This window comes from Centruroides sculpturatus, unplaced genomic scaffold, assembly GCF_000671375.1.
Source record: "Centruroides sculpturatus isolate CEXI.00-Female unplaced genomic scaffold, Cexi_2.0 scaffold116, whole genome shotgun sequence".
In the NCBI taxonomy this organism is placed as follows: Eukaryota; Metazoa; Arthropoda; class Arachnida; order Scorpiones; family Buthidae; genus Centruroides; species Centruroides sculpturatus.
The window spans coordinates 614,323-632,509 of NW_019384401.1; the positions used below are offsets into that span (position 1 = coordinate 614,323).

General features: G+C 30.3%; 1 protein-coding gene across 2 annotated transcripts in view; it reads left to right on the forward strand.

Annotated features, from left to right (window-relative positions):
- LOC111618668 (neogenin-like) overlaps nt 1-18,187 on the forward strand; it is a 90,937-nt gene that overhangs the window by 29,723 nt on the left and 43,027 nt on the right. For both annotated transcript variants that reach the window (XM_023360225.1, XM_023360224.1), the window contains exons 2-7: nt 9,611-9,779; nt 14,883-15,028; nt 15,271-15,555; nt 17,076-17,229; nt 17,468-17,610; nt 17,683-17,958. In XM_023360225.1, coding sequence (XP_023215993.1) covers nt 9,611-9,779; nt 14,883-15,028; nt 15,271-15,555; nt 17,076-17,229; nt 17,468-17,610; nt 17,683-17,958 — 1,173 coding nt within the window. The remainder of the gene's footprint in view (nt 1-9,610; nt 9,780-14,882; nt 15,029-15,270; nt 15,556-17,075; nt 17,230-17,467; nt 17,611-17,682; nt 17,959-18,187) is intronic.

Here is an 18,187-nt window from a genome sequence, read left to right on the forward strand (position 1 = left end):
AATATAATTACTTCTGTTATTAGATTCAATAGATTCCCTATGCTCTCTAAATGCCAATTCTTGCTTTGATAAAAAAAAACATATATCATCTATTAATTTAGATATAATATATCTATTAGCGGTAACTATCTTGTTATAATTTTCAATATTTAGTTTATATTATATACTAATGTTAAATTCTATTCTGCTTTGATTTCCAAATTGCTTCAATTTTACAAAAGAATCGATGTGACATTACGATTTTTGCGTCTGCCAGCTTTACTCAAATTATTTAAATCGTCAAAGCCATTCTTATCCCCCACACACTAATTTTATTTGAAAATAGTAAGCAAGGTCAACAAAACAATTCTTGCATTTTTATCCACAATGCCATTTTGTCTTCATAAATTTTATTGTGAAAATGTCAAACAAATTTTTTTATTGTAGTGTTTATATTTAATTTAGGCATTGGTCTTTCTCTTTTAATAATGTTTTCTTTTTTATTATATGGTCTTGAGCTAAAACTTTTTTAAAATAAATTTTCAATATTGCAATTACATTCTGAATTGCCATGATATAAGGGCTAAAATTAAAAATTGTGTGGTGGATATACATACCTGGTATAAAATATTCTTCAATTGTATGAATATACTTTTAAAGTAAATTATAATTAAATATAGCTTTGTAAAGAAATGTACATAAAAATAACATAAAATCTTCTTTACTTTTTAAATCTTAAAACAATCCACTTAGTCGAATAGCTCCCTACCAGTGGAATCAGAGACAGTCCTGCTAGGTGTGCGGTGCATGCATGCATGCATGCATGCAGGCTGCCAAATCCCGAGGGTGCCAATACTGGTCAATGTCAAATGCCTCTTTTGTCACATCACTAGTGTACTTCAAAGGACAGGACAGGGTTGTTGTAAATTTTAAATGTTTTTCACCATAACTGAAAAATCTAAATATGTTAAACTTAATAGATTGTCTGTCCTTTGTTTTCTAACTAATTTGTTTTAGGATCAGGTGTCCATGGAAATTTCCAAAATTTACAACTTTTCAGTCACTCATTGAACTAGAAAAATTTGTCTTTACTACATCTAGTATTACGAAGAAATCAGTCCCCATTTACTCGGCTAGAGATTGGTTCAGTTAAGCTTTTAAGTAAAATTCCGGCTTTTTCAGCAGGGTTTTATTTATGTCCCTAATTCCCTAATCTCTTAATTATTTATAGAAATAAGTTGAAACTGGTTACTTTGTACTTGAATATTTGTAGTCTTGGGAATGAAGTGGAAAGTCAAAATTTTTATGACAATGGATACATAAATCATAAATTTAAGGAAAATAAATTCTAGAGCTTTTTCTGTACCTTTTGCATCTCTCTCATTCATTAAATTTATTGATAGTTGTAAATGATGCTGCCAAAGTAACAGTTAATTTTTTAACATTGTACACGTTTTTTCCTGCATATCCTTATAGATGGGACATACTAAATCATAATAACACTAGTTTAACATTGAAATTTGTAAGTAATACAAGATAGGAGAGCAGAATAAATATATCAAATATTTTAATGGATTTTTTAAAATTTTTGTCAACTATACAGAACTATCATAAAAACATACCAGTAAATTCCTATTGGTTGGGTTAAGTTAATAAATCTACTTGTGATTCACATAATGGGGTGAGGGTGGCCAGATATCTAGCAGGCAGGCTGCTAACAGCCCAGAACCAGTCCTGAATAGAATCATTGGAAGTGTTGTGTGTGTAGCTTCACCGTGAGATTGGTGCTATGTAAAGCGCATGCGTGAATGCCTATAATCTGGCTGTTTTACACCATTCAAATATTTTTGTCGTGGAAGCTGTCCCATTGAATGGAAGTGCCATTCATATATGGCACTTCCATTCAATATAAATTCATATATGAATATAAATTCATATATGGATATTCCATATATGGGAATATCCATATATGAATTTATATTCGAATATAAAATAGCAATATTATCATTTTTTTTCCACATATAGAAGATAGGTTGAAATATAAATACATATTGTGTGATTATTTTCATATTTTAGAAAATACAGGGGAAGCGGTGCTTCCACCACTTCCAAGGATGGCATGCCACTGGTGATTACATAAATATCTACATAAGAAAGGTTTTAGAATAATAGATTTTTGAAAAATTTCAAGAATTTTCAAAATTTGTTTTTGAAAATAAGGAGCTATCAAGTTTAAAAATGTTCATTTTAATGACGTAGATATCTGTTTCTGTTCTCATGAATTAGAAATTGGAAGCCCATAAACAGTGTAATAAATACCTTATGCAGTAATTATTAGCATCATAGTTAAAACAGTTAGATTTTTTAAAGATTAATTCGGGGCATGTTTGTTGAAATGGCAAGTAAGATTTTAAAGTATTTATTTAATTTTTAAATATAGATATCTGAATAATGAATCAGTCTATCCACATTGTCACAATAAACAATAATACAATAAGCAATATAAAAAATAAAATAAATTTTTTTTTCAAAAATTTTATCATAATATTAAAGAAAACATACAGACATTTATAAAACATATGTTTACTACAAATGGATGAAATGCTTAGAATACCAATGATTATTCTCTTGAATGTTTGTTTGATTGTCTTTAAGGTATGATATTATAACAGTTCAAGTTGAAAAATATTTATTTGACAAAGTTCAAAAAGTGTTTGATTGGAGGAGAAATTCTATTTTACTTTTCACTTCTTTAAGATAGCTCTATTGGAGATGATGCCATTTACAGTTTCATCCTAACAATGTGGGTGATTTCTTTAGAAATTCAATGTTCTATGTTAGGGCACATCCACACATTCAGTATTTGTCAAATGCTGAGCAAATATCTTGCAAATATTGAGTAGTGTGGATGATTTACTTTTGATGAACATTCAGTATTCACTGTTTCCTGATTCTTGTCGGTAAATTGTGCTAAATCAAAGGAGACTGCAGCGGATGGACAAGTTTTTCAAAGTCTATATATGCCAGAAAGAGACAGTTATCTCTATCCGACTTAAACCGGCTTACACTTTAGTAGAACAACTATCCCAAAGTAATAAAACTCCAATGAATGGCAACCAAGAGATAGACATGGGACAAGTTTCTCGTTGAACAGACGTACGTGACCCTAAGTCGCCAGGCACGACTCACTCAAAACAAGATACCGAGACCAAGATCATGACGTGCTCAGGAAGATTCATCCAATTCCTGGCACATTTTTGTTAACCACGTGATATCATTTACACTAGGAAGGGGGTGCTGCGGCAGTTCGATATACTCCTGTTTGGACTGTCACCTCACCATGCGCTCCAAACATTCTTTCCACAGTCGATGTAATTGTAACCCTTGTATATATTTCTGTAAAAGGAACTCATGACATTGACCGTTGGACTCCTTTGCTGTTTGGTATTCATTCCTCCATTATTAAATTATTGTTTGAGAATTGTCAGTTTTCTAGATCACAGACAAATATTTGTTATTCCCACAATGAATTAATGCTCAGCAAACAATGAAATGTGTGTTAACAGTTTGGCAAAAGATGAATATTTGACATTTGGCAAATAGTAAATGTGCAGACATATTCTTTGATAAAGCATCAACCTCAGAAGTCACCAGCAAACACTAATGGTATTATCCACTTAATTGTATTATAAAAAGTACATGAAAAATAATTTTCAATCTACACTGACTTATTGGAGATAAAATTCCTTAAACTTTAAAACATTATAAAAGTAACATAATAAAAGTTAAAAATTAAAAAGGACAGTGAATTTACTTACCATTTGGCAAATAAAATGACTAAAAAGGAGGTGGATATTGTGAAAGCAAAGGCTTTAGAAGAGGCTTATAAAGTTTTCAAAAGGAAAGGTGGTGAAAGGCAGTTGATGGCGAGCCAAAGCAAGAGATACGGCATCAAAAGATTTTATCTCTATTAAACTGATTAAAGATGATAAAGGAGTGGTATTACAAGATTACGAAAGGGTCAAGGGAAGATGGAAAGTACAGTAAGACCCTGTTTAATGTGGGGGATGCATTCCTAGATTACAAAGCACTAAACAAAACAGCGTTAATTAAATGAGGTCATTTTAACATAGAGTAAGTAAATAGGGATAGGGGAACACACGACCAAAAATAAACAAATTTTACTTTAATTTTAAGTTATTTTTATATTAATTTGTATAATAATATATGTTAAATAACACATAAACATATGCACACAGAAATGTACAGTTCATTTTTTGTGACCAGGGTCCTGGCTCTTCTGAAATTCTTGTTTTTTTGCAATAAAGTGGTAAAGTTTCATTTGTCACTTTTTCTTTCCTTAAGCAAATGTCGGTAGCAGAAGATCGCATCCAAAATGCCTCGTTTTGTTTTGCACTCCTTTCAATATCTGTATCATTCGCTACAATTTGATCAACTATATTAATTATCATTACCAAACTTTTTACTAAGGAAATTTGTAGAGAAATTTTTTGGGTTCTTCATTTTCAGAATCTCTATTTTCCAGTTCTTGAATTCCTTGTTCTGCCAGTTCTTGAAGGTCATCGTTGATAATGCTCTCACCAGAAACTGCTGTAACTTCTAAATATCCTGCTCGTCTATATCTGCTAGTCCTGCTATATCAATTAGGTTGAGTTTGGTCAACCTAACATTATAGTGATAGGCTCTTCTCATTGAGAATTCTTGGATACCTTCAGCCATAACTTCTTCCACACTTCGTTTGTGCATTTATCAGTTAATTCTTGCCAAGGGAAGCTGATATTGCCTATGGCATTGATGATATATTTTTTCCAAAATTGCACCAAACAAACATAGATTTTAAAGAAAGTACACCTTTTTGCTCTTTTTCTGATTGGTTTATGTTCGTAAATAATGAATGAAATGCTGCGATAATTTAAATCAGTGTAAATTTTGAGCTTTTTTTTAGGCTTTGAACAGACTTCATTATATTGAATCAGCATTAAGCAAGGCAGCATTAAGCAGGGTCTTGCTGTATATTTTAGGAATTTATTAAATGAAGAAAACCCCAGAACTTTATACAAGAATGGAGAGGCAAATGAAGAAGTGGTGCAAGATATTAGCAGAGAAGAAGTGGAAAGTGTGCTTAGGAAAATGAAGATGGGGAAAGCAGTAGGCACTGATTGGATTCTGGTTGAGGCTTGGAGAGGTTTGGGTAAGGAGGGAATTGATATCCTCTGGGACCTTATGAAGAAACTCTGGCATCAGGAGAAGATCCCAGATGAATGGAGGAAGAGTAGTCTTGTGCCAATCTTTAAAGGTAAAGGGGATGTATAGAATTTCGGAAATTACAGAGGTATCAAGATATTGTCCCATACTATGATGATTTGGGAGAAAATTGTAGAAAGAAGGATTAGGCAGAAATCTGAGATTGGAGAGGAACAGTTTGGCTTTTTGCCGGGAAGGAGTATGACTGATGATATCTTTGCTCCAAAACAGCTGATGGAAAGGCACAGGGAAATGCAGGAAGATTTGCATATGGTGTTCATAGATCTAGAAAAGGTGTAGGATAGGGTACCAAGGCAAGAGATATGGAGATGTTTGAGAGAAAAGAATGTTCTAGAAAAATGTTAGGCTCGTTAAGGAAATGTACGAGGGAGCAGAGACCCAAGTTAAGAATAGTGTGGGCACTACAGAACAGGGCCGCCGTAAGCGGGCGTGCAAGGCGTGCACTGCACGCGGGCGGCACGTCCAGGGGGCGGCAAAGAGCCTTTCTGGCAATCGGGCGGCATAATCGGTATTGCACACGGGCGTTCAAACAGCTAGCGGCGCCCCTGCTACAGAAGGGTTCTTCGTTAATGTTGATTTGCATCAGGGATCAGCCCTTAGCCCTTTTTGTTTGGCCTGATAATGGATGTGTTGGTGTGTGACATGAAATGCGAGGCTCCATGGAGTATGCTGTTTGCGGATGATATTGTGCCCTTTGAACTTTCCCAAACCAAGGCTGAGAAGATACTGGAGGATTGGAGGAAAGTTTTGGAAGAAAGGGCATGAAGATTAGCAGAACTAAAACAGCTTATATGGCTTTGAATGGTGGAGATGAGTGTAATATTAAAATCCAAAATGTGCCATTCCCTTTTGTTCCAAGTTTTAAATATTTTGACATTTGTCGAGATGGGAGTAGGATTGAACTCAGAGCATAGAATTCAATGTGGATTGATGAACTGGCGGAAGCTGAGTGGTGTGTTATGTGACAAGAAAGTTAGCTGCAATCTAAAAATAAAATTGTATAAATCAATTGTTAGACATGCAATGTTATATGGAGCTGAGACATGGGCAATAACAAGAGCCCAAGAAAGAAAAATGGAGGTGGCAAGAAAGAAAAGGAGGAGAATGTTGAGATGGATGTGTGGAGAGTCAAGGAAGGATAGAATAAGAAATGATTTTATTAGAGGTTCTGTTAAGGTCCCTTGAGCAAAAGAATGCAAGAATGTAGGTTGAGGTGGTTCGGCCACATAGAGCAAAGAAGTGACAATTATGTTGGAAAGAAGATCAGAAAACTGGTAGTAAGAGGAAAAGAGGAAGACCAAAGATGTGTTGGAAAGATAAGGTGGAAGAAGACTTGAAACAGAGGGGACTTAAGAGAGAAGAAGCCCTTGATAAGGAAAAATCGAAAAAATGTATTAGAGAAGGAAACGCCAACCCCATATAAACATGGGAAAAGGCAAAGATGAAGAAGAAGTAAATCCAATTGCAGGAATACTTTTAATAAACCAATGATAGCTCTAAATGCATTTTGCCTTTGTAACTAGAAGACCTCCTCAATACAGTCAATGGCAACTATACAGTTTTAGACTTTAACATTAGTATCATTCTTATTTCCCGAAGTTACATTTATATTCTCAATGAAGACTTCCCAACATGCAACCACCAACATGCCCATACTTAAATTTACAACATTACTGTGCATAACTATCACAGTATTTTTCCCACAATAAACAATTTTAACATCTATTTAACTTCCTAATACACCAGGTTGAAATATAAAACCTCTTACTTGAAACCAGTTAACTGGAGTAAAAAATTGTTAAGTGCAAATGTTTTTGACACCCCTTCTAACATCATTGACATCAATCTTACAATTATTAACTAATGGTATTATTTTGTATGGTTCAAAGTAGCAGCATGAGTTTTTTGGAATGTCCTCATTGCTAGATTGGAATCTAAATACACATAAGATTGTCAGGATAGTACAGTACATGGCATCAGTGGGCTTATTGTGGTCCTGGAGTTGTTAGCAGGACCACAATAAGCCCAAAAAAAACATGAATATCCAGTTATTTCTTGTTTGGAGTTGTTATAGACAATGAACAGGTAATGAATAGTAATACTTGATGCTGTTGGCAATGGTAGGTACATGGATAACACATTGATCAGTATTTGATTAAATCTTTTTACAAGACCATTGATCTAGGGTGGCCAGCTTTTTGCTGGATTGTCATGCATTTGACTACTATGTCCTCCATCCGGCATCATCTTGCACCAGACATCAATTTGTCCTTTTTTGGGGTGTGATGAAAAATGTGTACAAAAATAGTTCAGTTGGCACTGAATGAATTGAGGAAGCTGATTAACATTTCCAAATGGCCCACACCACTTTGACCTAGTGGCAGCGGCGGCCTTATCCATTGCGAGGCTCTGGGCAGCAGATCTTTGCGAGGCCCTTGTCCTTTGTGCAAAGTATGTGAATTGAAATAGTAGGCACTTATTAATATTAATATATACTGTACTATAAATTAAATTTATTTTATTGTTATAACTAATAGCCAAGGATAAAATAAAAAGTTTTAAATATCAACTTTTTTCTACTTGGTTGTTGCGCAAGGCCCCGGGCGATTGCCTTGCTCGCCACCCCCTAAGGCCGCCACTGCCTAGTGGCACTTTGGCCATTTTCTTCATTAAGAGGCCAAAGAATTTCACTATAAATGGTCACAAATGTTTATTGGATGAGGGCACGGCAGGGATGAAAGGTCTAACCAATCATCTTTGGACTTTGGCAGAATTCTCTTTTTAACTGGACAGAAGTTGCATATGTGGCTGGCAAGATAGAGGAGGTTGAAGTTATTAAAATTTGGAAGCAGACTATTGCTGACCCCTAGAAGCCTGCCATTCTTTTGCTATTGCTGACTATTGCTGCCATTCTTTGCAAGTTGCTTCAATTGAGTGCCAGCACCCGCATCTTTCCCAGCTTGCTTGAAGGTCTCATAGGCATCGCCAAATTTATATTTCCATTTTTTATTTATACATGTATGTATAAGAAAACGGAAAGCATGGGGGTCAACAGGGTGCATGGAGGTTACCTCTCCCAAACAGTGTCCTTTTTTTAAGCATTGCGTGATGGTCACCCTACATTGGTCTGGGGATGATAGTCGATTGTTCTTTAATATATAGTGCTAAAAATGGAGAGTACTATCTGAACAAGAAATGAATGGCCTCCATCACTAATTTGCTTCTTTGATGCACATATTTCAGGATAATTTCACTGACCAAGAAGTTGGTAACATTGACAGCTGTACACTTGGTTGTAGTGCAGGTGATAGATTCATAACAACTCAGGTAGTCAATGGCCCATTGCCATTGACTACCTGATAAGCCATTTATTGTCTGATAATGATATAGAGAAACATTCCAAGAAATTGAAGCCAATAGTGTCAAAAGGTTTTCTTAGTGATAGAATCAGTATCAGTTGCCCAGTTGCAAATATCGAGAGGCTTTTGCAATTAGCTTTCTTTGCAGCCTTTGATATATTATCAGATATGATGACTTATTCCTGTCCACTAGTGGTTGTAAGCAATATGTTTGTAGGTATGGGTATAACTGAAGCAGCTAGCAGTTCGATTATTGTGGTAGGTTTCCAAAACAGAACAGAAGAGAGACTGTGGTGCCAAGGTAGGCCAGTTGGATCATAGCTTCATCAGTAAAATGTTGAAGCAGAAATATAGTTACATTTTCATTTACTATAACTTCTGGATTGTTTCATCAGCCTCTTGATGTTGCCTCCAGTAAAGTAGACCTGTGATGATGATCACCTCTTTGTTTAAAGGGGAATTGATTGGGTACAAGAAAGATTATTGGCATCTAGATAATTTTATTTGGATTAATGTATAATTCTTATATCATACTTCTGGAAATGTAGAGCCCACTGGGTGAGTTGGCTCTAAGGATCACAGAGACTGGCTAATCAACATAATGAGTAGTGATTGATTACCACTCATGATGGTTGTATGAATATGGTATAAACTTTTTAATGGCAAAATCTATGCCAAATCACATCAAAGTGGATTTGGCATAGATTAGAATGTCTTCTGTCAGAAGGACAGAATCCAGTTCAAATGAATGCAAATTAGAATTTAATATTCATATATTTGGTGTCCTTGTATCAAAGAACATTATCTACATTATTAATTTATAAATGTTTGATTAGATTGTTTCATTTAAATTTTTACTTTACATGTATTCTCTTAAAAACTTATAGAATTATTTAAATGAAATGTCATTAAAGATAAAAATTGTATAAATATTTAAAATAGATAAATTAATTCTTATTAGTTCTAATTTTTGCTAAATTTTTCAGATATTATTTCTGGCTTTGCTGAATTATATTTCAAAGTGGAACCAAGTGATATCATAGTTGTAAAAGATGCTCCGGCAATGTTAGATTGTGTTGCAATTGGAAATCCAGTTCCAGTTATTGAATGGAAGAAAGAAGGTGCTATTATGCAGTTTATAGGAGAAACAAGAAGGTATTTTTAATAGTAAATTTTTTATATTCTTTCATGAAGTTGTCAAATTATTATTTAAGTCATTCTTGTGATAATGTCTTTACTCATTATTGATTAAATGATTGCTATAAAATTTGATTATGCTTTTAATTTTATTACATATTTAGAGTTTAGTTATTGTTCTTTGAATTATTATTAGTCTCATTTTTAATGAAAGGTTTTGTGTGTTCTGATTCTGAAATAAAAGTTAAAATTATATAAAAAATGAAATGGCTTAGTACATACATTAGTATGATCAATCTGTTTAGTTACATTTGTAAGTGGAATGAAATCTAAATTTTGTCTTAATAAAAATAGTCGTAAAGATGAATTGGTTACAAATAGAATCTGTTTCAATGTGGTGCTTATTTTACATTTGAAACTTAAATGTTTTATCATCATTATTTCTTACGTTACATAAATGTAGTAATAAATAAACACAAGGGATTTAGAAATGGCTCAAAAATTATGAAGAACAATTTAAATATATTTATGAATTATATATTATACAATGAAATTTCTCTTAAGGAATACTACAATTGAATAAGCATTCTTTTTAACAAGAATTTTTAGAAAATATGATTTAGAACATGATGAAAATAGCTTAAATTTAACAATTACAGTGTTATCATTTTTTACTTTTAAATTTGTTTGCTTTTTCCAATTAAAGTTATTTATTTTAGAAATAGCTACAGCTGTACTACTAGTTATGAGATCTTTCATAAATGAAATGGGATCATTTTAGGCAAGTGTTTTTCTCTCATTTCCTTTCACAGCCGTTACTGTCCATTTTGTGCAAAAATAGAACAGTTTATTAATGATTATTTGTAAGAGTTACATATCTAAAAATATAATTCATTATTTTGCTTTTCATTTACCTTGCAAATCATTTAGTTTCCTGTTTGGGAAGTTATCCTGTAAGTTAATTACTGCTAATACACTATTAAATATTAGCACTAATGATGCTGTCAAACAGCAATTACTAAAAAAAATTAATGCACTTCATTTGAGACAATTTTTCATGAAAATACTAAATGATCTTCATGATAAACATTTGTTTTAGCACTAAATAGATAATGATGAATAAATTTAATTGGGGAAAAAAGTCAAACTAATTAAGCAAATTTTAAAGTTAAGAATTGTGATATTATAGTTGTTAAATTTAACCCTTTTTTCAATGCAGTCTAAATTTACATTGTCAGATGATAATAGTCTTCAAAAGTTTTGTAGGTTTAAAATAATTTGAGAACATATCTGTATGAAATTAATAAGATTGTCTGTATCTCTTTTGCAAAAGTTATAGTATTGCTATAAAATAGAAATTAAAATTCCAAAGCCTGTTTTTGATTGTTATTCAATCTTCATTATATATTATTTCTGTAAAATGTAAATGCAAGAAGCATATTTGCCAACTATGGATCTCCCTGGGATCAAGTAAAAATTCCACAAGTAATAATCATAAAAATGATTGAGATAAGTGCATTACACTGTTGTCCATTGGACACTTTGATGTAATACTGTATTCTATAATCTACTTGTGAAAAAAACCCCCAAAAATTAAAAAATTAAATAAAATTTATTGTTGTAATAATTTGTCTCCAAGCTATGCTCCCCTGGAAAATTTTATGCCGACACAACCTTAGATTGCCATATTGCCAATCTTTAATGAGCAAACTTGATAGCTAGGAAAGGCTGATTTTGGAAAGCAAAAATTGAGAAATAAAAAAACAATTTATAGAAAGATTGTTGACAAAAATTGTGGCACTTTTGAGCATTTATTCAATCTTCGTTCTTTTTATCAAAATAATAGGTTTATAGTATTTATTAGCTTTCCCTACTAGACTGATTACTAGTAGTAAAAATGAAGAATATACAGAGTAGTGTTACTTTACACTATACATAATAAGTTCAAACAGAGCTAAATTTAACAAACAATACATTAAAAAACTAACCAAAAACCCAGATTTAATGCCAAAAAGTACTGACTTGGCAATACTATGTATTTTTTTGTTTTTTTTTCCTTTACTTTTTTCACCCTATGAGCACTGGGGAACTTTTTTTATCAAGCCCATTGTGAATTCAGCCAGGTCCACAGTGATGCAGCTGGATGATGAGGGACAGGGTCGAACATATCTGGATCAGACCACCTCAAAAATTCCTGGGTTTTTGATTCATCCAAATTTATTTCTGGGCTTACCAGAGCAGTAGACCTTAATCCACATGGTCCTCATCAACACTATTTGGTTAACATGACAGTGACATTAAGAAAGAACTCAATGTTGCCAGACTCAGATTGGCTTTCTCATATCAAAGAGTGGAAGATCTTGTATATCTACCATATTTTGAGACAAGATGCAGCAATTATTTAGAAAAATAATTAATTTTTTATAATGTAATCTGAAATTTAAAGTTTCCATTGAAAATCTATTGCTTAAAATCTTCTCTGCTTATTGTAACTCTTGTACATCTGGCATGTTAAACTTAAAGAAAATTTTAACCTTGGAGAGTGGACAATTTCTAAAAAAAAATTCCATATAACCAAACTTGGGATTTTTAGTATTGATCATAAATCCATGTTTATAATTATATTGTAATTTATATTGTAATTATAGGCCTATTGTATAAATTATATTGTAATTTATATTGTATTATACATTAAAGCTGTTATGTTGTCTCAAAAAAGCAGAGAATTTCTAGCTCAGATTTACATTTTCAAAGGTGGATTGGCAATTATGAAGAAGGCATATAGATTCAATCTGTAATCTTCTGAATAAGAATATTTAAAAAGTTATAAAAGTTTATGTTCTTTGATTTCCATTTTTCTTAAATCTAGTTAAATTCTTTATCAACAGTTTTTATATACTGATTCTGCAGATGTAAAGACCTATAAGACAAGAAGCAGTACCTATAACATAGGGATAAAGGACTGTAAAAATTTTTTAAATTCATTATATGAATAGTTTATTATTTTAAAAACTGAAAACTGTATAGTTGTAAACCTTATATTTTTGATAATTTCAGTTAATTATATTTAAAAAACAACCAATCAAAACTGGGTAAACTTAATGACAACAGCATCTAAATATTATTTATATTACAATTAAAACTCTTACAAGCAAAGATCCATAGATTATATTTGAAAATATCTAAATTATAATATAAATGTATATATATATATATATCAATGTAATAACTAGTTTTATTTTTAAACAAATGCTGTATGATTTAGTCAAGTTAACCTTTGTTGGGCCTCAAAATTAATGAAGCTAGGATGTCCAGATGGCCACTTTTAAACTAGAAAAGTTTGATGTTTATGCATCTGCAACTCCTCTTCCAACAGAAATCATGCATATCTGGTATTTTTGTGAAACCATCTGGCAATCATATTTGAGACAGATTTATTGTTATGTTTCATCAAAATTTTATAGAATGATAAATTCATATTCAAAAGCAATTACAGAAATAAGTTCTATAAATTATTACTTTAAATAAATTTATGTAAAAAAGAATGCTTTGTATTTACACAAATTGAAACAGACTTTGTAAAAACAGTTTTTTGAAATTTTCACATTCATTATTTTTAGTAAATCAATTTTGTTTTTTGTTTGTTTTAGATATTTTTGCTGTTTAATCAATTTATATGCTATTTATTTTATAGTTCATTTCCTACAGTTTTTATTTTCTATATTTTATATTTACAGAGTAAATTGTCACTATTAATGTAGTAAATAAGTGAAAAACTTTTGTTTCAAGTAGTGACGTACCGTGGGTGTCAGCCGCCTGGGGCGGAGGAAAATTTCAGTCCCCCTTATTTAGGTATTTCAATTTAAAAGACCAAAATTCAGTTTTGTCACAGAACAAGCAATGAAAAATTCGTAGTAGTGCAGCGACCTGTTTAAAATAGTTCTATTGGATATTAGTGGTGTATATGAATGCAAATGAATCGTACAAACAAAAAACAAAAAAAAAAAAGGTCAACAGGTTTTGCAGGAATTCCTCAGATGAAAATGGTACTAATTCTCGGGCTGTCCGGACGATAGCAGTATCGTACGCACGATGCAAGTATAGATTAGGATGTTTCAAATTTTTACAAGATATTATTATTATTTATTGTGAAATTTTGCCGCCCCTAAAAAGTGCCACCTGGGGTGGGCCGCCCCTGCCGCCCCCGCTACGGTACGCCACTGGTTTCAAGTCAAAGGTGATCACTATTAGTATAAATACTATTGGTTAATTTTTTTATTTATAAGGAATGATGAAGAGAAAAAATGTATCAATGATGCAAATAAATTTGTTTGTTATGAATGTTATAACATTTTTACACAAGCGAGAATACTATAATGTCTGACAAGAAAAAATTTATATTAAATATAAATGTTGAATCAAAATATAAATATAAAAATTAGTTGCAAATATTTTTGGAATTGATAATTATATTCTTGGATGATGATAAATGTACAATGTTTAAGTAATGCACATTTCAATTTACCAACATTACTAATTCATTAGGTATTTCTAACCTAATGAAGTAGTAATGTTGGTAAATTCAACAAATTTACATTCTAGGAAAATAATGACATTAGAAAATTACTTTCATTGAATGAAATGAAATTAGGAATTTAATTTTTGATTATTATTGATTCAAAATTAAGTCATCAGTTCAAATAATCTACATCAAATGGGATGAAACTTCTACTCACAATACGCATATGCATATTACATTTATTTATAGTTGCAATTTTTATCTTTATTGTACAACAACATATAAGTTATTAGTTCATTTGTTGAATGAAGTAGTTATAATCAATAAAATAAGAAAAAAACAGCAAAATTTTAAAACATTTTAATCAGAATTTTTACTAAATTTTATTAATTTTAATAAAAATACTTCTTAATAATACAGTAGTAATCAATTTTACACTCCTGATTATTAATTAATTAATTTATATTCAAAATTAATTAATTAATAATCAGGAGTGAAAAATTGATTACTACTGTCATGTCATGATCTATATAATTTATTATTATAATATGAATATAATAAAAAGTTATAGAATTATACTTAAGTGTAAATTTTATTTTCAGATCGATTCTTCCAAATGGTTCACTTTACTTTAGTAGTGTGTATCACACTCGTACAGAACGTCCTGATGAAGGAGTGTATCAATGTATTGCTACTATTAAAAATGTTGGCACTATTGTTAGTCGTTTAGCTAAACTTCAAATTGCTTGTAAGTCTCAAAAAAAATTCTCTTTATTAATATTTTTAATTACAATAATTTCAATTTATATTTTTAAAATAACTTATATAGTTGACATTATATAGAATTATTCAATGAGCAACATGTACTATAATTTTATGATTTTGTTGAAAACTGTCTTCCATTATAATTTATTACAAAAATTATAACCAATAGCATTTAAAAACAAGCATTAGATTTTTTAATTATTTGTATAAAAAATTTATTTTTAGCATTGCCCAGATTTGATGAACAACCACGTGACATGACAGTATTTCCTGGACAGTCTGCTTATTTTCCTTGTGCAATACAAAGTATACCTCCTGCCATTATTTACTGGTTGAAAGATGAGCAGCTATTTCAGTTGGATCATTCTCGAATGATTGTCTTGCCAAGTGGTGCTTTGGAGATTGATCATATTCAGGCCACTGATAGTGGTACATATCGTTGTAATGCATCTAATATCGAGAAATTTAGACTGAGCTCTGCTGGGACACTTTCTGTCAGTTTAGATTATGGTAATTTGTATATTATTCTTACTTTAAAATCAATGTTTTTAAGTTTTAGTGTAATTTAATGTAATTTCATGTAAAATATTGTTAAGTGCCTTTTATTTTGTTAGTGCCATTATATTTTTAAATAACATAATCAAATATCTTAAAATTTAGTTTCTTTCAAATTAATTTCATTCTATTCTCTTATTATTATGGAATTTTTTCAATTGTAATTTATTTTATTGTTAGATTAACTATTTTAGAACAATGAATGTCAAAGATAAAACAAATGATATCAAATAATTATTCATATATTAAATTTCTTAATCAGAACAAATTTAAATAAATATATTTGATTTGCATTGTTAATTAAATAGTAGACTGATTGTCGTTAGTAACTTAACAATGTAAAATAAATAAATTAATTATGAAAAAGTATCAAAAATCACTGGGTTATAATTACACTAAAGTAATTTAATGATTAAAGAATTTAAATAGGATAATATAATCTGCTAAAAATTTTAATAGTTAGTAAATATATAATTTAATTAATTTTTATGTCAGAAGCATTTTTAATTATGTAGTGATTAATAATTACTGTAATCCTACTCTAATCAAATATTAATATAAATTAGGATTAAATTCTGCTTGGAATTCAGCTATCATAATTGGTAATAGTCTCACATAGTTAATGAGTGTTATGGCTGGAATTCTGTCTAGGCATTATTTTTCAGTCATATTAAAATTTAATTAGATTATTTCATATTTACTAATTATTGAAATTTTCAGCAAATAATGACATGGCTACCTGTAATTTAAATTCTTTCAAATTTTGTAATCATTAAGTCTGTTAATTTTTGAAACTTACAATAAAAAACAAGATTAATCCATTTTAAAATTAAATCATGAAAAATGTATTAAGTCTACATTTAACACAATTATATAAACTTTATTAAAGTTAATAAAAATAAATAAAATTAATAACAATTATTAGTGAAATAATGATGATAATTTTATTGGTCTTATATTACATTCTGTCATCATTTTGATCAATTTAAATTGAAAAATTTTTAGAAAATATCAAAAATAATAAAATCAAACTTCCAATAATGGCTACCTCTAAACAACAAACCCCTTTCTGTTTCCATCAGTGGGACTTGTTCAGAGGCAATATTATTAAAAAGTTTTTTAAAGAAATTTAATCAGCTGTTTAAACTTATTTGAATAATTTTGGATAGAAGAAACAAGCTTTATTTCACTCTAAAATGATCATTCCACATTTCTCCCTATTGTCTAAATAGTTTTATTAGTTATGATTGAATACAATCTTTATTTAAAATTGTGTATTAACATTTATAAAATACAATACTTTATAGCAATATAAAATAAGTATTATTCCTTAAGTCATTTTGTTAATTATTCCAGTTTTGTTAGACTGAATAAGATAATACTTTCAAATAATATTTATGGATTTAAATTTATTTCATTAATGTGAAAAAAATTTAGTTAAATGACCATATTTTTCAAATTTTATTTTTTAATAGCTGAAGCAAACAGAATATCAGCTCCACAGTTTATTGCAACACCAAAAGATATAATTGCAGTTGAGGGAAATAATGTAACTCTGGATTGTGCTGCCAACGGTAATCCTCGGACAAGGATCGTCTGGTTGAAGGATGGAATTACAATAGACATGGCGTATGAAATTATTCGTTAGTTCTATAAAAGTAGAATGGAAGATTTTTTAGCATGTAAGATTAATGACCGTATTGTTCATTAAAAATAAAGTTATTTTCCTAATAGAGCAAATAATATAGTTTTAAATTAATTATATATTTTTTTTAACTTATAAAATTCTTTTATTTGGATAAGCTAGTTTAATGTCTTATGTGATTATTTTACTTGAATGTTAATATTCAATATTTATATACATTAGTCATTTAGATAGTAAGTTCATGATTGTTGGAATTGGAAATTTACAAATTGAGAATGTAAAGGAAAGTGATAAAGGAACATACATGTGTAGAGCAGAAAATCATGAAGATTCAGTTGATGCTAGTGCAACTCTTGAAGTTCAAGGTATTTTATATCTCAATGTATTTTATGTGATAGCTGGTGATTTTTGAATTAAAAGAAATTAATTTTAAACAGTTCCACCATATTTTGGAAAAAAGCCACAAAATAAATATGCTTATGAGAAAGAAGATTTGGAATTTGAATGTGAAATTCATGGTTTTCCTGAACCATCAGTACAGTGGGTCAAAGATGGTGATCTTATTATCCAAAGTGAATATTTTCAACTTATAAATGGGTACAATCTAAGAATTCTTGGTCTTGTGAGGTCTGACATGGGAATTTATCAATGTATTGGTTCAAATCCCAGTGGAAATACACAATCATCAGCTCAACTTGTTATTTTAGATCCAGGTAAATATGTGTGTACTTATTATTAAATGTTCAAGAACTTAGTTTTTCAGAGATCTAACATATAAAACATGTCTAAACAGATTGTATGAACTACAAGATATAATTAATTGGATTTATGTTAAGTTTTATCTACATGTATTAACATTAATGTAAATTATAATAACTTGCAAATATTTGCAAGCTTTTCAATTTAAATACTCTGCCAAACAACAATAATTAGGATGAAAGA